General features: G+C 40.7%; 1 protein-coding gene across 3 annotated transcripts in view; it reads right to left on the reverse strand.

The window, feature by feature from the left end:
* ergic1 (endoplasmic reticulum-golgi intermediate compartment 1) overlaps positions 1-24,849 on the reverse strand; it is a 91,529-nt gene that overhangs the window by 49,236 nt on the left and 17,444 nt on the right. For 2 of the 3 annotated variants that reach the window (XM_063053506.1, XM_063053507.1), the window contains one exon: positions 4,259-4,320. In XM_063053506.1, coding sequence (XP_062909576.1) covers positions 4,259-4,320 — 62 coding nt within the window. Of the gene's footprint in view, positions 1-4,258; positions 4,321-14,376; positions 14,493-24,849 lie in introns of those variants that run through there. The other variant, XM_063053505.1, reaches the window with a different exon arrangement.

Genomic DNA, 24,849 nt, shown 5'->3' on the forward strand with positions numbered 1-24,849 from the left:
CAAATCTGAAGGAAGAATATAGTATTAATAAGACCATAGGATACAGAAGCTGAAGCAGGTCATTCAGCCCATCCAGTCTGCTCCGCCATTCAATCATGGGCTGATCCAATTCTTCCAGTCATCCCCACTCCCCTGCCTTCTCCCCATACCCTTTGCTGCCCTGGCTAAGTGAGAACCTATCTATCTCTGCCTTAAATGCACCCAATGAATTAATAGTAAGACTCTTGCCAGTATGGAGGATCAAAGCGACCTTCTTGTCTGTGCCCATAAGACACTCAAAGCCGCTGCGCAGGTTGACAGTGTTGTTAAGAAGGTGTGTTGGCATTCACCAATTGTGGGACTGAGTTCAAGAGCTGTGAGGTAATGTTACAGCTTACAAGACCCTGGTCAGACCCTACTTGAAGTACTGTGTTCATTTCTGGTCACCTCACTACAGGAAGGATGTGGATACTATAGAAAGAATGCAAAGGAGATTTACAAGGATGTTGCCTGGTTTGGAGAGTGCGCCTTATGAGAATAGGTTGAGTGAACCTGGCCTTTTCTCCTTGGAGCAACGGAGGATGAGAGGTGACCTGATAGGGGTATATAAGATGATGAGAGGCATTGATCATGCAGATAACCAGAGGCTTTCTCCCAGGGCTGAAATGGCTAACACGAGGGGGCATAGTTTTAAGGTGCTTGGAAGTAGGTACAGAGGGGATGTCAGGGGTAAGTTTTTCACACAGAGAGTGGTGGACGTGGGAAATGCACTGCCAGCGACAGTGGTGACAGCAAATACAATAGGGTCTTTTAAGAGACTCTTAGATACGTACATGGAGCTTAGAAAAACCCAGGGCTAAGTGGTAGGGTAATTCTAGGCAGTTTCTAGAGTAGGTTACATAGTCGGCACAGCATTGTGGGCCGAAGGGTCTGTAATACGCTGCGAATTTCTGTGTTCTATGCTCTAATACCATGAATTGACAGGTATTTAAGACATATTCAAAACCATAAAATAATAAACCCTAATTTGTGTTAAATAAAAAAAAATATCAATTGGGTTTTACAAATGAGGGCATAAAAAGTAGTAGTGCACAAACAGTGAATTAGACTGTAGCTGATATATTGTTTGCAAGTTGCAGGCACCTCATTAAAGAACTACCATTAAAGTTTGAGAGCAGAGTTCCCAACCTTTGTTATGCCATGGATGAATATCATTAAGCAAGGGGGCCAAGGATTCCAGGTTGGGAACCCCTGCTCTAGAGAAAATAACACTATATACTGAGGAACGAGAAAGAGAAATCCTGTGCCCATTTCTACAAGAGCAATGAAATTAAGGACGATTGGTTTCTACAGAAAGGCATTAAAATGATGGCTTTACCAGTAACGTCCGCATCCTATGAATAAGAAAATGAAGCATTTCACTCACTGCCAAGTCACCAAATACATACGACACCAGGGCATATTTTTTTAACAGAGTAGTGTTTATTCTAGTGCATGTAAAAGCAGCTAATTTTCACAAGAGAAAGTGCTACAAACAGCAATGAAGTAATGACCACAGAACTCCATTTCTGTGATTTTTGACTGAGGGATAAATATTAGACTGGACTTCAAAACAGGCAATAGGATGCCATACATCTGCTCCAGAAAGCAAGAATAATCAGCAGGAGAGAATGAAGAACTGCAGAGCACACGGCAAGATGATTCTCCACATTTTATCAAGTAGTTAGCTTGAGGTAGAAGGCAGTAGAAGAAACGTACCACAAAATGTCAGAGAGTCAAATAAAATTAGAATGACAAACAGCAGGACGTAGACCAAGATGGGGAGAAAATGGCTTCATCTTTGCAATCTTTTGTCATATCTATACCATGTAATTTTGGGAATAGATTACAGTGCAGAGCCTAGAATACATTGGCTTGGGGAACAACAGACTGAGGAAAATAAGAAAGGTTGAAATTGGGCCCAGTTGGCACAGATGGTTAAATAACAAAAAGAACATTGACAAAGAGCTAAAAGCAGTAAGGGGCTGGTAAAGAAAAGCTTGTCCGGAGGAGACATCTAACAAGCTACCCTAGTAATGCCTTGAGCAACATGCACAAAATGCTGGAGGAACTCAGCAAGTCTGGCAGTAACTATGGAGGGGAATAAACAGCTGATAACTCAGGCTGAGACCCTTCGTCAGAACTGGAAAGTGGTGGGGGGGGGAGAGGAGGCAGAAGGAGAATAACATGGGGGGAGAAGAAGGAGTACAAGTGTTAGCTGAGACCAAGTGAGGGGGAAGGTGGTTGTGGGAGGGGGATGTAGTAAGAAACTGGATGGGATAGGCAGAAAAGGTAAAGGAGGAGGAATTGAAAAGGAGAAGACAATGGACCATGGAAGAAAGGGAGAGGGGATGGATAGCCTCCAACCTGCTGGCATGAACATCAATTTCTCTAATTTCAATCTCCTCCTTCTCGCTTTGTCCATTTCTCATTCCAGTTACCCTCTTACCCCTTGTCTTCTCCTCACATGCCATCATTTCCCTCTGGTTCCCCTCCTCCTTCCCTTCCTTTCATGGTCTACTGTTCTCTCCTATTAGATTCCTTCTTTAGCCCTTTACCTCTTCCACCCATCCCCTTGCAGCTTCTTAATTCAACCCATCTCTCGGACCCTCTCACCTTCCCCCTCTGCTGGTCTCACGCATCACCTGCTAGCCTCCTCTCCCCCCACCTTCTTATTCTGGCTTTAGCCCCTTCTTTTCCAGTCCTGATAAAGGGTCTCAGTCTGAGATACTGACTGTTATTCCCCTTCAGAGATACTGTCTGACTTGCCAAGTTCCTCCAGCATTTTGTGTAAGTGGTGCTCAAAATTTCCAGCATCCTGGTTTATACTAATACTTTGGATCTTTATACTTAAAGTTTTAAAGCTTTTGTGATCTTCAGCTTCTGTGTTACAATAATATCTGAAAATAAATTAATTACTAGTTTAAGATTCACTTGATATGGCCAGTCACTAAAAGTTCCACCTCAAAAGATACGCACACGCAGTCGACAGCCTGATAGGAAACGCCACACTGAAACGTATCATTGCTGATCCTGTGGTTCATGACTCTGTCAAATATTTTGCACAAGACTCCAAGCTTTAGATCAATGACAACTAAGTACCACAGGTGCGAGTTGGGTGCATAAGCAGGAGGGAGAACCGGGGCTCGTTTTACTCCTGTTGTTTTATAGCTTATTGTGTTCCTGTTGTTCTGTGGGGCATCGTAGGCATGGCATATTGGTTTTGAAATGTGTGGCCACACTTGCAGGCTGCCCCCAAGCACATCCTTTGGTCTTTTAGCCATTACCACAAATGACAAATTTCACTGGTTATGAGAAGACCTACAGATACTGGAAATCCAAAGCAACACTCACAAGATGCTGGAGGAACTCAGCAGGTCAGGCAGCATCCATGGGAAAGAGGAAACAGTTGACATTTCGGGCCAAAACTCTTCTTCAGGACTGAGAAGGAAGGGGCAAAATGGCTGAATTAGAAGGTGGGAGGGGAGGGGAGAGAGGCCTGCAGGAAGGTGATAGGTGAAGCCAGGTGTGTGGAAAAGGCCAAGGGCTGGTTAAAAGAGAATCTGATAGGAGGGGAGAGTGAACAATAGTGGAAAGGGAAGGGGGAGGGGATCCAGCAGGAAGTAAAAGGCAGTGAGAAGTAAAAGGTCAGAGAGTGGGGAATAGGGGGAGGTGGAGTGGATTTTTGTTTACTGGAAGGAGAAATCGATATTCACTGCATCAGGTTGGAGAGTACCCAGACGGAATAAAAGATGTTGCTCCTCCATCCTTAAAGCGGCCTCATCTGGCACAAGAAGCCATGAATTAAAGTGTTTGGTGGATGTTTCAATGTAGATGTGATAAATAAATCTGAATCTTGAAGCTTATGAAAAAGCCAGATTTGCAGTTGTCAATGCATATGGAGGCCAATATTGCACCATACTGTTATTGAAGCAGGAGATATGATTTGATATTTCACTGTGTTGCCAACACAAGATTGCCAAATTATGGATGCTGTTGAACAACATCTACTGAAATTTACCTTTAACATCCTGATTCTTCATGGTGGTGGGGTGGGAGAGACGGGGTCACAAGAGAACAGGAGATCTATTTCTGTGTCAGCAGAAAAGTTGCATTGTGCCCTGGACCCTCCCCAAGAATAGGACTTCCCTTTGAAGTATTTTTTAAAACATGAATACTCGGAAGAACTAGCATGCGATTAAGTCTTTAAAAAAGCAGGATGTAATACAACAATACTTACTGAAAGCTCCCGTATAAGTGGGCTGTGTAAGGTCTTTTGGAACTTTCCTGTAGATATCAAATCTAGAGAAAAATATGAAAATATTTTAAGATAGATTTAATGTAACCTTTGCACCATCATAATTTTTCAACAGCTTACTACAAACGTTTGTATTTATCAGTACTAATTTTAAAAAATATTATACAAATTTCTTACAGAGGGAAACATATTATTTAGTTTTCCTTACATTTGCCACTGAATACAAAATGCTCTTGGTTAAACGATAGCAAAATATCATTAATGTTGAAAATGAATGGCATTTTGAAAAGTACAGTTAGAAATCAGTCACAGCATTGGCAAGTAAATACATCTCAAAAAAATTATTGTGTAAATCAGCTTGGGGAAGATTTCCCAGAGTAGTGGGGTTGCATCATTCAGAGCCCCTGCTGAGGGTGGAGGAATGCACATCAAATGAATTGAAGAATTGAAAATCATGTTAAGAATTGAAAATCATGGGTAAGTTTGGAGTACAAGCATTTGATTTCAGGATTAAATGATCTCACACTCAAAACAGGAACTACCATGAACAGGAGTGAGGATGACACATATGCGTCAGATATTTGTTTTCTTGAAATTCTAAAAATAAAGAGTCAGCAATTTTGCCAAAGGTGAAAACAATCCATGAAGTTACATGAGCAAGGATAAATCTTTCAGCAGTAGAAAAGGACAAACATAGGCAAATTTAAATAGACTCGGTTAAAGAGTCTTAGTGATGAGTGAGTTTTCTGAAATTCAGCTCAGGGGTGAACAAAATGTTGAAGCCTTGCCTGCTCTAAGTTAGCATACATTCAGTGAGGAGCCAAGTTCATGTCAGAGGTAAAAGTTATGCTTATCAGACTCCAATAATTCACTGTTCAACTACTCAGAAATCCCAATAGTTCAACAACCAGCACACTGGGCAACATTTGCTATGCTCCTCTTTCAACTGGCCAATGGTAAGGAAAGCAAATGGAATGTTAGCATTCATTTTGAGGGGACTAGAACATAACAGCAAGGATGTGAAGCGGTGGCTTTATAAGGCTTTGGTCAAACCGCACTTGGAGTATTGCAAACAGCTGTGGGCCCCTTATCCAAGAAAAGATTTGGAGAACATCCAGAGGAGGTTCATGAGAATGGTTACAGGAATGAAAGGGTTAACATGAGATGAACGTTTGATGGCTCTGGGCCTGCACTTAATTGGAGTTTAGAAGAATGAGGGCTGATCTATTGGACATTGAAAGGCCTAGATAAAGTGGATATGGAGAGGATTTTTCAGATGGTGAGTGAGTCTAGGACAAGGGACACAGACTCAGGATTGAGGGATGATCATTTAGAACAGAGATGTGGAGGTTTTTTTTTAGCCAGAGGGTGTTGAATCTGTGGAACACATTGCCATGGAGTGTTGTGGAGGCCATTGAGTCAGGGCATCAAAGGCTACAGAGAGAAGGCAGAAGAATGGGGTTGAGGATAATAAATCAACCGTGATGGAATGGCAGAGCAGAAACGATGGGCCAAGTGGCCTAATTCTGCTCTTTTGTCTTATGGTCTTTTTAATGGTGTTATGTGGTATAATAAATTTTCCAGTGAACCAGATAAATTGAACAATGTATTGACTTAACAACCCCTCTTGGATGCACCTAAGAAATTCTGCCTAAACCTCTTGCATTAAGGAGGCCTCAGCCTATATTAGGAAAGTTTAAATCAGCCAACACTGTTGTTTTCACACCTTCCCCTAATCTGCCTGCACATCTCTTTCTCAATGTCCCAGTTGATATTGGGGGGGAGGCAGTGCGGGGAGAAGAGGGAGTTTCTGTACTATAATCCCAACAGAGTAATTACACAACCAACACACATAAAAGTTGCTGGTGAATGCAGCAGACCAGGCAGCATCTCTAGGAAGAGGTGCAGTCGGCGTTTCAGGCCGAGACCCTTTGAAGGTCTGACGAAGATTCTTGGCCTGAAACGTCGACTGCACCTCTTCCTAGAGATGCTGCCTGGCCTGCTGCGTTCACCAGCAACTTTTATGTGTGTTGCTTGAATTTCCAGCATCTGCAGAATTCCTGTTGTTTGCGAGAGTAATTACACTCTGATTTTCTGAGTTCTCCTCCATAGGGAATCAGTGGATGATCCCTACATGATGTCCCTTTGAGTGCAGCTATAAACACACACACACACACACGCACACACACGCACACTAGATAGATATATCCACACCGTTTCAGAAGCCTGATGGTTGCAGGGCAATAACTAAATACAATGTTTTCATTCATAAAAACACCAAACAGACATTACAGTTACCATACCAGACAAGGGAATAACAAAGAGATGTTTGCATTTGGTTTCAGAGGCCAAAACATATATGATGGGAGAATGAGACCACTCATGACAGGGAAACGAAATTACAATTAATCCTCATTGTCCTCATAGGTTTGGGGAGTGGATGATGGTGGTGAGGTTTAAACAAGCCTGAGCTCATACAGAATGACACAGCCAAGCACAGGTTATTCGAGTAGGAGCTGGGGTCTTTGAACATAAAGGAGAGGACTGTGGTGAAGGCAATAGTACAAATAAGAGGCCAGGGGAGCTGGTCAAGGCCAAGGGATCAAATAACAATGAAATTGTTAATTAAAACAAAATGGCTCACAAAATTAATTTGGGGAAGGAAAACATATCTTGATCTGTACTCAGTAGAAATAATAATTAACATTCCAGAATTAGAGTGTATCACACATCATGGAAATATGATGTAAGTAAGGAAAAGCCATCAAACCCTTTGCCTTGGGAAGCAAGATGTGGATTCAGCAGTGTACTTAAGGGACGTTCACAGGAGGCAGACGCAAACACAAAAGCATTGTAATACCAAGAAAGGAATAATTCCCTCCATTGTGAAATAATAATGAAAGAGGACGTTAGGCCTCTCCAAGCTACTTTGGAACAGAAACACAGTAGTGAGAAGGCAGAGAACAAATTGAAATCTATTAATATTTAGTTCAGGATAAATATCCACAATACACTATTAGAGCAATATTCACAAATTTATATTTATTTTCCAAACCCAAAGTGAATTTTAAAAGGTAAAGCAGCTACTATGAGTTTTGTGAATGAGGCTATTTATTAGATCTTGTCTCTTTACAACTCATGGCAGCTGATCATCAAAAGAATGACATGAAACTCACAATGAACACTAACCAATTAACTTGTGACCTTATTCAGACGTATCATTTTCTTTATTTTCCCCACCTACACATGATGTAACTATGCCAAATTTATGACTGAAGTAACAAGCCAGATTGAAAAGGTCACGGTGTCAGGGACCAAGGTGAGGGGCAGCCCCGTTCAGCTTGCTGCTCCACGATGTTTAGTCAGCTCTGCACTGAACTGAGGGTCTGGACGATCTCTCTTTTGTGCACTTCTGTTCTGACCATTATTTTCTTGCTTTTATTGCTTGTAAGATTTGTTTTTTTTTCTCTCTGCACATTGGGTGTTTAACATTCTTTTTTTAATGGGTTCTTAAACCATATACAAGCTTGCTGATGACACCACTGTTGTGGGCTGGATCAAAGGTTGAATTGAATTGAATTGTCTTCATTACTTACATCCTTCATATACATGAGTAAAAGTCTTTACATAACATCTCCATCTAAATGTGCAATTTATAGTAATTTGTAATAAATAGTATGTACAACAGTCAATAGAGCATAAAAATACAATTGTATCAGCGTGAATTAATCAGTCTAATGGCCTGGTGGAAGAAGCTGTCCCGGAGCCTGTTGGTCCCGGCTTTTATGCTGTGGTACCATTTCCCAGATGGTAGCAGCTGGAACAGTTTGTGGTTGGGGTGACTCAGGTTCCCAATGATCTTTCGGGCCCTTTTTACACACCTGTCTTTGTAAACGACCTGAATAGTGGGAAGTTCACATCACCCTCTGCAGAGTCCTGCGATTGAGGGAAGTACAGTTCCTATACCAAGCAGTGATGCAGCCAGTCAGGATGCTCTCAATTGTGCCCCTATAGAAAGTTCTTAGGACCTGGGGACCCATACCAAACTTCTTCAACTGTCTGAGGTGAAGAGGTGGTGATGAATCAGCATTGAGGAGGGAGATTTTAAATTTGGCTGAGTGGTGTAATAACAACAACCAAGACCAAGGAACTGATTGTGGACTTCAGGAAAGGGAAACCAGAGGTCCATGACCCAGTAGTCATCAGAGGATAAGAGGTGGAGGGTCAGTAACTTTAAATTCCTGGGTGTCACTATCTCAGAAGACCTGTCTTGGACCCATCATATAAACATAATTGGGAAGAAAGCATGACAGTATCTCTACTTCCTCAGGAGTCTGCCGAGATTCGGCATGTCATCAAAAACCCGGGCAAACTTCTTCGAGTGTGTGGTGGAAAACGTGCTGACTGGCTGCATTATGGCCTGGATAGGAACTCCAATGCCTTTGAGTGGAAAATCCTACAGAAGTTAGTGGATTTGGCCCTTATTTATTTATTGCAATTTATTTATATCTGCATTTACACAGTTTGTTGTCCATTGATCCTGTTTACAGTTACTGATTTGCTAAGTATGCCCATAGGGTTGTATGTGGTGACATGTATGTACTCTGATAACAATTATTACTTCCACTTTCTTTTGGGTTTTTTTTGTTTTGTGGCTGCCTGTAAGGAGACAAATCTCAATACTGTATAATGTATTCAAAGGGTGACTTCCCGAATATCATGACGTTGTACCTCAAATTACAGGACATAATAAATATTTCATTAGCATTGCCAATATCCTGATTGACATTATTATTGCCATTTTGATTAGGGCAATCAAACAGACATGGTAGCAGGTCCTGACAAAAAAAAATCCTAACAGAATCAGCTCTAAAACTTCCACCACTGAGCCAACCTGACTGTGGCACCATTTCCACTCGATAATCAACATTATGTCATATCCACTGTTAAATGCTGTCAATCTGGTCTTTCAATTGCCATTAAAGGGAAGATTAAAAAGGGATTAAAGTACTGAAGAGGGCACAATATCATTGTGGGTAAAATAATATTCTTCCATCCCAAATGAGTCTTTATACTGTATATCATAGAATTCATTAAGGGATGAAAAAAATCCAGCATTCCTGATGTTATTTTGGAGCTGGAAGCAAGCACACTGAACAACAAAAATAATTAGAAATTTAGTTTAGTACTGCATCTGAGTTGGCTTCATAAGCTTGCAAATGCAAGGGGAACAATAAACAAGTTCAATGAATATTGTAGAGCTTGATTCTGGAAAACATAGAAAGGTGTTCACATTATACACTTAGTTTCCACATACATCAATTCCCCAATAAAACTTTTAAATGAGTCAAAATATTATTCCATAAAATGTTACTTAATATTTATAAAATGCTTAAGGAGCTTGCTGGTACTAACATTTATTTCCTTTAAATTAAATACTTAGCCTGAAACACAAGCATGCTGGGTAAAAACTAGGAGGAGGCTCATGAGAGGAAGGCCCTGAAGTACCAGTCCTTAGTTCAGGAGTGCAGGGACAAAGGATGACAGACGTGGCTATTCCCCGTGGAGATCAGCAGTAGAGGATTCTCAGCATGGAGGTTGCTGTCTGTGCTGGGCCTTGATGAAAAGAGCAAGAATCAAGCAGCTTGGAGGACGGGGGAGGAAACAGAAAGAGCCTCTTGCTGGATATGGAGCAGGCAAGAGGAGTTGAGCTGGAAGTCAGGAGCAGATGGGCAGTGACTTGGCCACCACTGCTGACCCACCCACTGGAGTGTGTTGTGGTTAAGGGTCCAAACACTCCATGAAGGTTGGGCAGCACCTGACGACATCGGCCCCTAGCCAAAGGCTACGGTTACCTCATCAGGTAACTGTAGAGAGCACCCCGGTGTCTGATGCAAGTGATCACATCCACTAAACAATTTCATGTACACCAATATTTTTGGTAAGACGGCAGTGTGCTCAGACACAGTGGCTTCTACAGGGCCAACCAAAGGTGTTATTGACTTTTTTAAACATATTTTTTATGATCGCAAGACCCTTTTAGACATTAAGAACTTAAAGTACTGCTGTTCTACCCATCAGCGAGTTGCTCATTGACGGAGAAACTGAAGGAGCTAGACTTGGTGCTGATCATGATGCTAATTACGTCAGAGAGGCACTGGAGTGAGTGCGTGAGGTGGTGTGCAGTCTAACAGCGAACGTCTTCATTGTTTTCCTTGTGATCGCAAAACCCTGTTGGACAATATTAATGATGTGGAATGCTATAAGTCCAATTCACTGGTTTACTGGTGAAAGGCAGAGACATGGCCAGGAGAGAGGCAAAGTCAGTGAACTCCTTCAGAGAGCCAGAGGCGGTGTGGTGCAGCATACATACCAGAGTCCATGCAGCTCTCCAGTGTTCGCTCAGCAGAAGACAAGAAGTCCTGTGTTCGACTGTAGACTACTGCAACATTCATGGACTCAGGGACTTTAATTAGACTATATTTTTTGTGTGACAATATCTTATTGCTGTCTTATATGCACTACGTGTGCGTTGTGCTGCTTATGACTTGGTATTGTGTACCGCACCTTGGCCCCAGAGGAACGCGGAGAAACACTGCCTTATTTGGCTGTATTTGCCTATTTAATGACAATTAAACTTGAACTTGAACTAGAATAAATCACTCTTAAAAATTGCTGAATGAACTTAGCACTATCCATGAGAGGAATAGTCCATTTTTCAGACCAAGACACTGTATCTGGTGAAGTGGTCTGAGGAAGGGTCTCAACCCAAAATGTCAACGGTTTACTCCACTCCACAGATGCTGCCATCCCTGCTGATATCCTCCAGCACCTTGTGTACATTCCTCAAGATTTCCAACATCTGCAGAATCTCTTGTATTTACTCTTAAAAGATTGTTAATAAATTAGGATTACTTTATGAACAAAATGATCTTCCAATTCAGTGGAAATGATGGACTAGTTACTTAGAATCTTTATTGTTAAATATTCTGACAGATGGGACTCGACAAGTGGTTGGCACTTCATCTAGAAGGAAAACTCTGATCTCTAACTTCCGCTGACTTGATGCTGCTGCCAACTATTTCAGACTCTGCTGTTACTTTGGATTCATTAGCTGCGTGGAGAGGGGGAGTCTGCTACATGGAGCTTGCTCTCCATACCTACTGCTCTAGGTTGCATATCATGTAGACAGCTGGGACGTAACATTCATGGTCAATAGAGGGCCACAACTGTTAGCTGATGAAACATCACCCAGATTCCCTGCTCTTCAAATAACGTCTTGCATAAGGTAGGCAGAACCTTACTTTCTTCTCTGATGTGTCATTGTAAACAGTGTTTCCTTTCTGTCAGTGATGTCTTGGTACATCATCCCACATTATAGGGAGGGAGGAGAAGATGGCGGTGCGACGCAGTGCACACGGCCGTTCCAAATTGATATCGATATGTGTTAACTAGGGGGCCGTGCACAATCCGGATTTGATGGAGACAGCCGTGAGGAGCACGGAGGAACATCTGGAGTAACTTCTGAAATGCCTGCTTCGTTGCTGCTGCCACTGTGCGATTGAGAATCTCCGGAGGGAAAGTCCCCAAATCCTCGGCTTTGCCTATTGCCGGGGCCGGGGTCGAAGCGCTTGACAGAGATGGTGCTCAGTGTTGGAGAGCTGGTCGGAGGCTCGGAGTTTTCGGACGGACTCGGAGTCGGATTGTGGTCGGATACTTCCAGTATGCTGCATCGGCAAGTTGGCGGCGCTGGAGGTTCACCGTCTGCGTGGGATGATGGGACTTCTGAGAGACTTTGAGACTTTTACTGTGCCATGGTCTGTTCTTATCAAATTACAGTATTGCTTTGCACTGTTGTAACTATATGTTGTAATTATATGGGTTTTGTTAGTTTTTAAGTCGGTTTGTCATGTGTTTCTATGATATCATTCTGGAAAAACATTATATCATTTCTTAATGCATGCATTACTAAAGGACAATAAAAGAGGACTGCGTGTCCTCATAATCTAATCTAATTATAGAGTTGAGCTCTGCGATGATGACGAAACATCTAACTCTCATGCAAGAAACAGCTGTCACAGAATTTAGTATGTAATTATTTTCTAATTTTTTCCAGAGATCATTTTAAAAAATTTAACATGTTAAGTATCAAGGCAATTAAGTCTCAGGGGGGTACGCTCATAAGTATGAAGATTCTTCAGATACATAAAGTGTAAAAGAGAGGCGAAAATGGATATCGGACCACTGGAAAACAACACTGGAGAAGTAGTAAGGCAGGGGACAACAAAATGGTGGACCAGCTGAATAAGTATTTTGCATCAGTCGTCACTGTGGAAGACACTAGCAGTACGGTGGAAATTTCAGTTGTCAAGGGGCACGAAGTGTGTGAAGTTACCATAACTGGAGAGAAGGTTCTTAGGAAATTGAAAGGTATGAAGGTAGATAAGTCACCTGGACCAGATGGTGTACACCCCAGCATTCTGAAAGACGTGGAAGAAAAGATCATGGAGACATTAGTATTGATCTTTCAAGAATCGCTAAATTCTGGAATGGTTCCAGAAGACTGGAAAATTGCAAATGTCACTCCACTCTTCAAGAAAGGAGAGAGGTAGAAGAAAGGAAATTATAGGCCAGTTAGCCTGACCTCACTGGTTGGAAAGATGCTTGAGTCAATTATTTAGGATGAGGCCTCAGGGTACTTGGAGGCATATGATAAAATAGGCCATAGTCAGCATAGTTTCCTCAAGAGAAAATCTTGCCTGACAAATCTGTTGGAATTCTTTGAAGAAATAATAAATAGGATAGGCAAAGGAGAATTGGTTGATGTTGTGTACTTGAATTTTCAGAAGGTCTTTGATAAAGTGCCACACATGAGGCTGTTTAACAAGCTACAAGCCCATCGTATTAGAGGAAAGATTCTAGCATGGATAAAGCAGTGGCTGATTGGCAGGAGGCAGAGTGGGAATAAAGGCATCCTTGTCATGATGGCTGCCAGTGACTAGTGGTGTTCCATGGGGTCTGTGTTGGGACTGATTCTTCTTACGTTATATGTCAATGATTTGGATGATGGAATTGATGGCTTTGTTGAAAAGTTTGCAGATGATATGAAGGTAGGTGGAGGGGCAGGTAGTTTTGAGGAAGTAGAGAGGCAACAGAAGGACAGGCAGATTAGGAGAATGGGTAAAGAAATGGTGGATGGAATACAGCATCGGGAAATGTATGGTCATGCACTTTGGAAGAAGAAATGAAAAGGTTGACTATTTTCTAAATGGAGAGAAAATACAAAAAAACTGAGGTGCAAAGAGACTTGGGATTCATTGTGCAGGATTCCTTAAAGCATAATTTGCAGGTTGAGTCTGTCTTGAGGAAGGGAAATGCAATGTTAGCTTTCATTTCAAGAGGATTAGAATATAAAAGTAAGGATGTAATGGTGAGGCACTGATGAGGCACTGGTGAGGCCTCACTTGGAATATTGTGAGCAGGTTTGGGCCCCTTATCTTAGAAAAGATGTGCTGAAACTGGAGACAGTTCAAAGGAAATTCATGAAAATTATTCCAGGATTGAATGGCTTGTCATATGAGGAGCATTTAATGGCTCTGGGCCTGAATTCACTAGAATTCAGAAGATTGAGGGGTGACCATATTGAAACCTATCGAATGGTGAAAGGCCTTAATAGAGTTGACGTGGAGAGGATGTTTCCTATGATGGGAGCATCTATGAGATTCTAAGACCTCTTTCAAATGAAGTAGATGGGAAGAAAATACAGTTGTTGAGTAAAAGATGAATTAGTGACAGCCACACAAGGTGATATCCTTTGTATTAAAAACATTTTTGTTGGAGTAGAAATTACAGCTGAACCAAGACTTCAATTTTGACCAACAAAAAGCCACACAGAAATAGAGGCAAAAGTCAAATGGATAATAAAAATCTGGGTTTTGTGGGGATAAAATTATGTTGAATCTCAGCAAGAACTTAAAATTACAGCTAGAGAACTATACACATTAAATATGTGAATTGGTGAATTGGGAGCAGAAATCAGCCACTCAGCTCTCAAGCTGGTTCTGATCATTTATTGAGATAATGATTGATCTGATTGTCACCTGAGATCTCTATTCACAGCGATCCATGTCAATCTCTCCACTCCCTGCATTTCATTGAACTGTCCACCTTTGGAATTGTGTGCAATTTTAAGCTCCCTCTAACAGGATGCTGAAGGAACAGAGGGGATAGTCCAGATTCACTCAGTTGTTGCCTGTTGAGGAAATAACAGTAAAAACAAACCAAAGAAATTAGGATAATTTGAAGTGGGTGGATGACAGCTGTTAATGATTTGACAGTGGTGTGCAAAATTAGGAAGGAATAAGACAAAAGTTAATAGATGCAGACTGTAGCAGCAAAAACCAAACCATTTCGAACAATTGACAGGTCTAAAACAAGGGAGTACAGAATGACGTCAGAAATAACTAGCCAAAGAAACCAACACTGAAAAAAGTGAGAATGGAATACAGTGCTAGAAATAATGACACCAGCCATGTTAACATTTACGATCAATTGAAAAATTACAACAAAAGCGATGAAGGTCCTCCATTTCTGGCAGTGTTCATGGCTTCCGTCATGATGTCAGTAGCTTCCACTCAGTTTTCATTACTGTCAGTCATTCAAGTGCCAGGTGGAGACTCAGGAATACCAGCACACTCAAATGTAGAAGGATTTTTCATTGCAGTTTCCATAACAATTTTGTTTTACCAGTCAAGGCTGTTAGCCCTGAACTGAACCCCCAAACCTGGTGGACCATGCTCAGTCTGAACTCTACCCTCGGACCTGTTTGGCTTTGGTGACCCTACCAAGAGCCAAAGCATAAAGCCCTGACTCCTGCTAACTTAGTGCTCTGGATCAGTGAGGCATGCAAGCCTCCAAACTATGACAAGGCTTTGGTCCTCTTGGAGGATTGACTGTATAGGCTACATGAAATTAATCTCAGGGTTGTATAGAGTGACATATATATACTTTGATAATAAATTTACTTTGAACATACCTTTGAATAAATACTGTGCTACTCATTGATGCATATGTCTGCCATGATACATTTTACCAGTCTTTTTGACTTAGAAGTCTTCACTCTCCAGGAAGGCATTCCTTATGTAAATCGTGGAATGGCTATAGGTATTAATTTCTTAGATGAAGGGATTAAATGTATTGCACCCAGATATGCAAACCATACTAAGATATGAGGAAAGTGCAGAGAGTTCAGAAAAATAGAGGATTTAAGGAGGAGCCAAAAGTTTAGCAAATGGAAGCGCAAAGTGAGAAAATGTGAGATTGTCTATTTGGTGGAAGAAACTGGGAAACGCAATGTGGTTAAGTGGAGAGAGATTTTAGGGAACAGAGTCTGTCCGAAGTTTGGTTATCCCGACACACAAAACACAAAGTTAGTCATGCAAGTAATTTGGAAAGCAAGCAGAATGTTGGCCTTTATTACAATTGCAATTTTGAATAAAAATAGGTCTTACTAGAACTATACAGAGATTGAATGTAGTACTGCTAGATATGGTCTCACCATTTATCTTTATTTAGGAAAGAACGAACCCATGAACGCTACCTGACTATTTTTTTGCTCTTTTCTCACTATTGACCTAATTTAATTTTTATGCATATTTCTTATTGTAATTTATCATTTTTTTATCATTATGCATTGCGATGTACTGCTACCGCAGAACAACAAATTTCACGACATATCCCAGGGATATTAAACCTGATTCTGATCATGGTCTTCCTCAGGCCAGAGGGTACCAAAGCCTGAAGCACAGAGAGGTTAAAAATGTCGACAAATACTCCTGACAGCTGATCCGCTCAGGGTCTAAGGACATGGGTAGGGACACCATCCGGACAGATGCCTTCCACGGGGTCCCCCTCCAGAGGACTGATCTCATATCTGTGATGCTGACTTTAGATTCCGATGCACTGAAGACTGTCAGGGTGGATGGTGACATACACATTCCTTTCTGTTCAAACTGTGCATAGAATATGTTAAGATCAACAGGAGAGATGTGCTGCTGTCGGCAATGCTGCCCAACTCAGTTTTAAGCTGATGCTTAGACTGAGACCTGATTTTAGACCGGTACTGTCGCTCAGCATCTCTAATAGCTTTATAGAGGTCATATTTTGATTTGTTATTAGTCATCTAATTTGAATGCTGAAGATCTAAATTTCAGTAGGGAGTGGTTCTCCCAGTTTATCCAACTATTGTCCTCTTTCTGTACACAGTCCTCAACACGTTGTTGATGAAGTCTGTGATAGTAGTGACATAATGATCTAAACTGACAACCGAGTTTTTGAAAATGGACCAGTCCTTCCTGTTTTTGATATGAGAATATACACTCTATAAAATGAGCCAAGTAACATACTATGTGAATGAATTGTGATTTCGGGCTTGTTTCCAGTACTCTTCCAATGTGATTAAATGTCCTCACAAGTTAGGAACACCTGATGCTAGGACCTTTAGCAGGTCACTCAGGCTTATATTTTAAATCTCAGATGGATAAACTTGCAGCTTTGTAATATACTTAAGAGATGCATTAGACCAGGTGCAACCGACTGTGTGAGGCACACATCACAACCACGCACAATCCTGTCAGACAGGATATGATCAGGTTTCAGTGACAACATCTATGGCATCTCACTTGCAATAACTGAATTCTCTGTTGTCTGTGCAACTCCAAACTTACCTTTGAAGGATGTACAGAAGTTAGAATACTGTATTTGAAAGAGTACATTGAATACTCCCAACCATGTTTACAACATGTCACAATATCTTCACTGCTGCTGATCATTTTGATTATTTCTCCATCCATTATCCTCACTTCCCCATAACACCAGAAAGATTAAACATTTCCATTTTAAAACAGTAGCTTTCAGCTTCAAATTGACTGCTGCCGTATTTTAGAGTGCCATCGTTCTACCACATTAATTTGGTCTTTGCACATGAAAACAGAACCATATTTGTTATCCCAAAAGCAATTTTCCAATTCATTGTTCCGGAGCCTTTAACGGGAAGATTTGCTATCCCAGATGACAGTTAAGTGTCGATAATAATCTAATCCCATGGCCAACTGTGAAAACCCACCATTTGGTGATAAATTAATGAGTATTAATAAAACTACTGTGCAAAAAGGGAAAGTTAGAGGGTACATTTCATTTGCTGTAATATTTTGGAACAATGCAAATCCATTGGCCTAAAATATAAAGTAGTAGAATTTCAAAGACTGTTCATACCTCCTGGAAATCTAAATATCCTATAACAAATAATCCAGAATTACGCTCACACTAAAATGACAAACTCTAATAAGCCAAATTCTTCACTAAATGTGATGCAACCCTGGCCTTTATCCATTAAAAATAATAAGCTCATGTGAAACTCTGCTATTAATTACATGCAGCTCCACAATAATTTGAGTGTAATTCGCTGACTTTTAGCCAGCAAGATTAATTATAATCAGTTAACAGACAGCTGGCTTAGGGAAAGCCATGGCTTCTTCTGCTCTTTCACCAGCTGCTGGAGTTTTCATCTGTTGCATGGTGATGCACAAACATAAGGAAAACACTCTCAAAGAGCTTTTGTGGCTGTAATACCACAAAGGCAACTTTCAGCTGCCAAAAACAAACTGCTGTACTCAAAAATTAAACACCAAAACCACATGAATTCCACCCATCACAGTGTCCAGTTTGAACGTTACTTCAGCCTTGTATAATAACAAGGGAACGAGGAAAAATGTCAACAGGAATATTTAACACCTCCCATTATTAACTCTTACTCGGGAATTGAGGGTGACTCACTTCCACTCTGGTTTTGTGAGTCCCAAGATAATTGATGAGACTGCTTTCCTCAGATAAGGAAGAAGGAGCCTAATGGGAAGGCAGGTGGGACAGTTTGTGGTACACTCCTTCTGCCAATATGCTGGTCTTCTATGCACTGGACATCTTCACTATTGGCCCAGATGTTTCTTTGCTAAATCCAGTAGCTATAGGCCAGGAATTCCCAAAAATTGAGAGGGGTGATGGGCAAGATGTTGCTTTTTTTAAAAAAAAGAAGCTTTGACCACATCCTTGAATGGTTTCATCTCTCTGTCCAATAACCTTTCTCCATGACAGGGCTAAGAATAAAAATAGTATCTGTCAAGCCCACAAACAATGGACCTGCTCAATGGACTGAATGGAATTTTTTTTAAACTGCAAATGATGTAAAGTCTAATGAGAGACTCAATGCTGGGGATGAATGTTGATTGGAAAGGGGCACTGATGTTAATTGATTTATTCACCCTGCAAATGTAGGGGATTTTGCCATGACAGTGTTAGTAGTTTCCAGTCCATTGTGAAATTTGCTGTAGTCATTTCTAGTTGCAGAAGGTTATTGGAAGGCACGAATCATTGTCCACTAAATAACAAGTTCTGCACCAAAACATCTTTCCTTGCTATTGTATAAAAGCTGCCCTCACACACCGAATATATGCTGAATTTCATCATCGATATCTACCTTTGCTGAGAGGTGATGCCCAAGAAACAAGAAGTGGTCTACGTTTTCCTGACTCTCAACATAAACATTTAATGATAATAAACATTTAGAAAATGAGGACAGGTTAGCAGATTATTTGCCTTACAGGTATTGAGTGCAAGGATCACTCTCACAAACCTTTCACTGAACTAGTCTACCGTGTATTGGAGTTTGGCCTCCGAGCACATGTAAGTACACGGGTCATCTACATAAGGCAGCTCGGCTGCAGATGCTGGAGTGTTATTTGTGTGGAGTGAAGTTGCCAGAAGTTAAATAGTTTCTCATTACTCCCAAAGATTATCTCCACTCCTGCAAAGTTTGAGATGAGATGCAACGTTCAGGAAAGAGAGATCTCTTAAAATGCCAGGACTCTGAAGCTACCTTTTTTGTGATTTCTCTTCACCAAGATTGATTCTGATGTAAATCCATTTGCCAGAATCATGGCTTACATCATTAACTATTGCAAAAAGTGCAGACACTTCTCAATTCCATTTCTTCCTCCTTCTATTTTATAATCCTTTAGCCAAAAGCAAGCACCAAAGGGCTGAACTCAACATAGTTTTAAATTCTCTTAGTTTGTAGCGTAATTCAGTTCTGTTATTTTAACAAACTAAGCTTCATTTCTCAAACTAAAACACTCTTTGTTACATAATTTCTTCTTTCACTGTAGTTAATTTATTGTATTTGTCCATGAGAGTTAATTTTTCATTCATCTGCACTTTGAACCATCTGTCTGGGCTTTTATTAAAGTTTCTTTCCTGCATATTTAAAGCTGTATATCAAACATGTGTTGTGGAAGTTGTTGATACAATTCTTTATCATGCAAAAATTCCACAGGACCCTGATGCTTTTTAATACATTACAAAGTTACAATGTACGTATGCCATTTCTAAACAGGTTAAGATGTTCAGTGAAGTTAACCCTGAGGGGAAGAAATAACAGCTACATACATGTAATACAGTATACAACAACCAGAAGCACAGGAAAATGGATCATATTTCACATAAGAAAATAGGAGGAGTAGACCACCACGTCCCTCAAACCTAACCCACAGTTCAATGTGATCTCTGCTGATCAATGCTGGCTTCAATCTTGTGCACCATCCTCAATTTTTCAAATGTTAATCTATTGCCACATTAAATCAGTGGTCCCCAACCACCGGGCCACAAAGCATGTGCTACTGGGCCGCAAGGAAATGATATGATTTGGCATCATGAAACGATATGAGTCAGCTGCACCTTTCCTCATTCCCTGTCATGCACTGTTGAACTTGAACACCCCTCCCCCACCCTCGTCCCCGCCCCCCCCACCCCACCCCCGTCCGTCGGTCCGCAAGAATATTGTTAATATTAAATCGGTCCACGGTGCATAAAAGATTGGGGACCCCTGCATTAAATACATCTCCAGCACCCTCAGAGACAGAGAATTTCATAAATTTACAAACTCTTAAGAGTTGGAATTTCTACATGCCACCGTTTTAAATAATTTATTTGTAGCCAGTCCCCTTATTCGCAGCTTTCCCACTAGTGGAAACAATTCAACATACACTGTCAAGGCCCCTTAGTGTGTTATATGTTTGAATAAGATTACCCTTCATTCTTCTAAACTCCAGGAAATCAGACCCAGACTGTCTGCAATCGCATCCCATCCCACGGATTGACCTGATGAACCTCCTTTGGACTGACTCCAATGCGATCACACACTTTTGTTTCAGGCCAAACCCATTGACAACCTCCTTGCCTACACCAACACTTGAATCCTCGCAGCTGTGGCTGGCAGTCACCAACAGATTCTCATAAAAATACAAGTGCTGGGCAAAAGCAGAACTGTAGCAAGCAGACTAGAATTGATTGCATAGAGAGAGACTCTACTTGCTGTCTATTAATGAACTGCAGTCTTGCTGGGAGTTCCCAGAAGTTCATCAGAAACATTACTTCTCCAATCAAAGCTGGCTTTGCCTCAGAGATTCCAAATGATTCAAAGGAGGAATCTCAGTTTAGGTAATAGAAAAGTGATTATTTTTAGCACTAGATCCTTTTTAATGATTTTTGTTCGTTAAGCAGAAAGTACATCGAAACACATAAATTTACAATTAATTTCATAAGTTAAGAATTTTTAAATGCTGCTCAATGATGGAGCCATGTAAAAGGTACTAAAAATCTATGACATGTTTCATCACCATTGCATTGTGTCAAACGTTGCCAAGGCATTTTGAGGCAGGCCTTTCAGATTTCACAAGCTGACATCAGGTCTCAGAGGCCAGTAAGGTCAGCCCCCTACATTTGGCCTCAATGAGCATGCGTAGGCCGCAGCCCTGCCCCAGAAAGATGCATAAATATTTGCATGGCATTATCAACTGAAATTTTCCCTGAGATGTAAACAACATGAGACATGATCTCAACATCCAAAGTCTTACTTCCAAAGCAGATCATTTCACCTTCTGAAAGTAAAACACAGAAAAAAAAGACCAGTGTTCCAGTCAAAAAAAACAAGAATCATTCCTGCAAATGTCAATTCGACAATCGGAATGCAAAGAAGTTTGGGTTCAACAGCACCTCTTATCTGCACACTCAAGGAATCTTGAATTTCTTGTACCACTTCACTGCTCTTACACCTCAAAACAAAATGCTAGGGCTCTACCCCAGTGCCCAGGAAATGTATTTCTCATCCACCAGTCCTGAAAGTGGAATGCATCTTCCTGTGGCAGCATGTGATACCATAATGGAACATTATTTCAGTTATCGGATTAACACATTAGAGTTCACCTTGGAATTCAGATCATGTGGCATAGCCAGTCCGTGACCTTTTACTCTACGGCAACAGATGGATGGAAGGTGGGGGCCCCATTGCCATATCTTTATTTTGTGTGCAGTTAACCCTAGTCCACTGGTCCATTCAACTAATTATACATCATTGTTTGGCCGCTTTCCTTCACATTGGTGTAAATATGCGTATGATAAGCATTTTTGAAGCTTATCCGAATAGTAGGACTGAGAAAGACACTAATTTTTAATTATTTCAAACTACATTGGAAGAAGGTGGGAAAAGAAGCAGAATTTCAATGGCAGAAAGACATATAACCATATAATAATTACAGCACGGAAACAGGCCATCTCGGCCCTTCTAGTCCGTGCCGAACTCTTACACTCACCTAGTCCCACTGACCTGCACTCAGCCCATAACCCTCCATTCCTCTTCTGTCCATATAGTTGTCCAATTTAACTTTAAACAACAACATCGAACCTGTCTCAACCACTTCTGATGGAAGCTCATGCCACACAGCTACCACTCTGAGTAAAGAAGTTCCCCCTCATGTTACCCCTAAACTTTTGTCCTTTAACTCTCAACCCATGTCGTCTTGTTTGAATCTTCCCCACTCTTAATGGAAAAACCCTATCCACTTCAACTCTATCAATCCCCCTCATAATTTTAAACACCTCCATCAAGTCCCCCCCCTCAACCTTCTATGCTCCAAAGAATAAAGACCTAACTCGTTCAACCTTTTTCTGTAACTTAGGAGATGAAACCCAGGCAACATTTTAGTAAACCTCCTCTGTACTCTCTCAATTTTATTGACATCTTTCCTATAATTTTTTATAGACATTTTATTTTATAGACATAATTTTATAGACATCATTTTCACAATTTACAGAAAGCAAGAGGGAAGCACAGCTTGTCCGATGCCTATTGCAAGGTTAATATTTTACAGATTTACTGCCATCTTGTAATTCCTCTGACGATTTAGTGAAATAATAATGCTTTAACAAGTAGCTAAAATACATTATCCAACAAGATAGCACTTTTCTCACATATTTAACTCAAGTTAGCCAGAAAAACCATTTGCCCTCAAGCCTGTTATTTGCAATGCAAGTGCCCTCTCATCATGTGAATGGCATGCCCTCCCTTGATGTCATTTGCAGTATCTTCCATTTGGCTTTCATTCAGTCATTCTCAATTCACCTGATCCTCCCCGAGCCGGGTTTTCACCAGGTCAGACGACCGTTCATCACATAAAGGAGTAAACACAACTGAGAAGGCAGTCTTTAAAATGTCTCCAACTCTCTTCAAAGAGTAAACAAGGGATCAACTGAGGATACTCAAATTCAGATGTTGCCAGCTGAGGACCATGATGAATCAGAAGCCTGTTCTAACACAGAATGCGCGTGTACACACACACACACACACACACACATATCATGACGCCTCTGACAAAATCCAAAGCCATGTAGCAAAAATGAGATATTATTGCAGTTAGGCAAGTTAACTTTCTTGCCGTGTAATTGTATCGTGGCAACTTTTGAGTACCAGATGTGACTTGCAACTTAAGCCCCCTCCAGCCCCAATTAAGTTATGAGGGAGGTAGAATAAAATGACAGAATATCCTGCTGCTCTACACTTATGTTAACACAGCTGCTAACTCAGGAGCTTCTAATCAACTGGTGTATTTATTGTAAACAAAGGTGAAACCACATTTCTTATAAGTACACAGTTTTTAATTACCTATTCAAAGTTCAAAGTAAGTGTATTATCAATGTACATATATGTCATTATATACCCCGATATACATTTTCTTGAGGGCATTCACAGTAAATACTAAAAAACACAATAGAATCAATGAAAAACTGCACACAAAGATGGACAATCAAGTTGTAAAAGACGATAAAGGAAAATTACAAGCTCCGGATTGCAGTGATAGTAGTTCAGAACTGTATCTAAGAGTTTTGTGAGCTGCCCACAAAATGTCACTGGGTATCGCCAGTGTTAGCTTGAGCAACGGAACATCCAAAGGACTCCAAATTCATAATTCTGCCTCTCATTTTTCCCCCCAACTTCTTCTGGAGCCATTTCAAGTGTTATGCCATCCCTCTTGCTATCCTCCTTCTTCCTTGCCACACTTTAAAGTAACATAACTGAATATTTCCTACATTACATGCACATTAACATGAACAATGTTTTTACAAGAAACTTTCACAACTCCTTTATCTTTTGGCAATGAAGTACAACATGGATTCTACCAAACCACAAGCAAATATTCAACTACATTCAACCTTTGGTAAAAGAACTCTGATGGCCTTCTACCTGAAACATTAACTCAGCTTGTCTTCCAACAGATACGGCCTGACTTGCTGCTCAAAGTAAATGTCCAACATTTTCTGCTTTTATTGCCCTTGAAGCTACACTGGTTAGGTCACATTTCATGTTTCAACGGAAAATCATTTGCATAATTGTAAACAAATTCAGCAACGAAAGAGGATCATTTTGCACCTTCCCCCAGCCCTAATATAGAAGCAGAAAAAACCTATACCCATCCTCTCAATTGATATAACATTGGCAATTGTGAAACATGCAAAGCAATTGCCAAATTGTATCCACCAATGACAAAAGTAAATGCCATTTAAAGAATATTCCAGAACCAGCAAATTTATCCTGAAGGCTTGGGGTGCATTGCAGCCACAATCAGAGTTGAGGAGAATCGAACTTTAAACCAGCAGAAAGATCACAAAGCAATTACATGGCTGAACCTTCACTTAAACATCCCCAAACCTTGGACTAGTTTGGAAACATTCAGCTCAGATTGTGCCAATATTACATGTAAGAATGTCTGACTACAATCCATATTACTGGTTATTTCCAAATATTTCCTACTTCTTCTTGCCTCTTACCTCACCTGCTGATGAAACCCTCATTAATACTTTTGTAACCCTCAGGCTTGATAAGTATATTGGAAAATCTAAACTTTGTTTCATATCTTTGTTTCAAAGTCCATCCAGTGCTATATTTCATCCCATTTCTAATAACAGTCAAATATCTACCCAACTCCAACTTGGAGCTCAAGTATTACATTTATAACTGCTCGTGACATAAAGGAGGCCAGTAAAGCTGCACCATTCATGGGTCCAAACGCTAAAATTCTCCACGCATTGATTTTTTCTGGAAGTTAATGACAGGAAAGTCTACTCACCTGAAGACATCTCATACTGAGAACCACCACACAACGAAATTCCACCCTCCAGAACTAGTACTT

The sequence above is a fragment of the Mobula hypostoma genome, chromosome 7, assembly GCF_963921235.1.
Source record: "Mobula hypostoma chromosome 7, sMobHyp1.1, whole genome shotgun sequence".
Classification (NCBI taxonomy): domain Eukaryota; kingdom Metazoa; phylum Chordata; class Chondrichthyes; order Myliobatiformes; family Myliobatidae; genus Mobula; species Mobula hypostoma.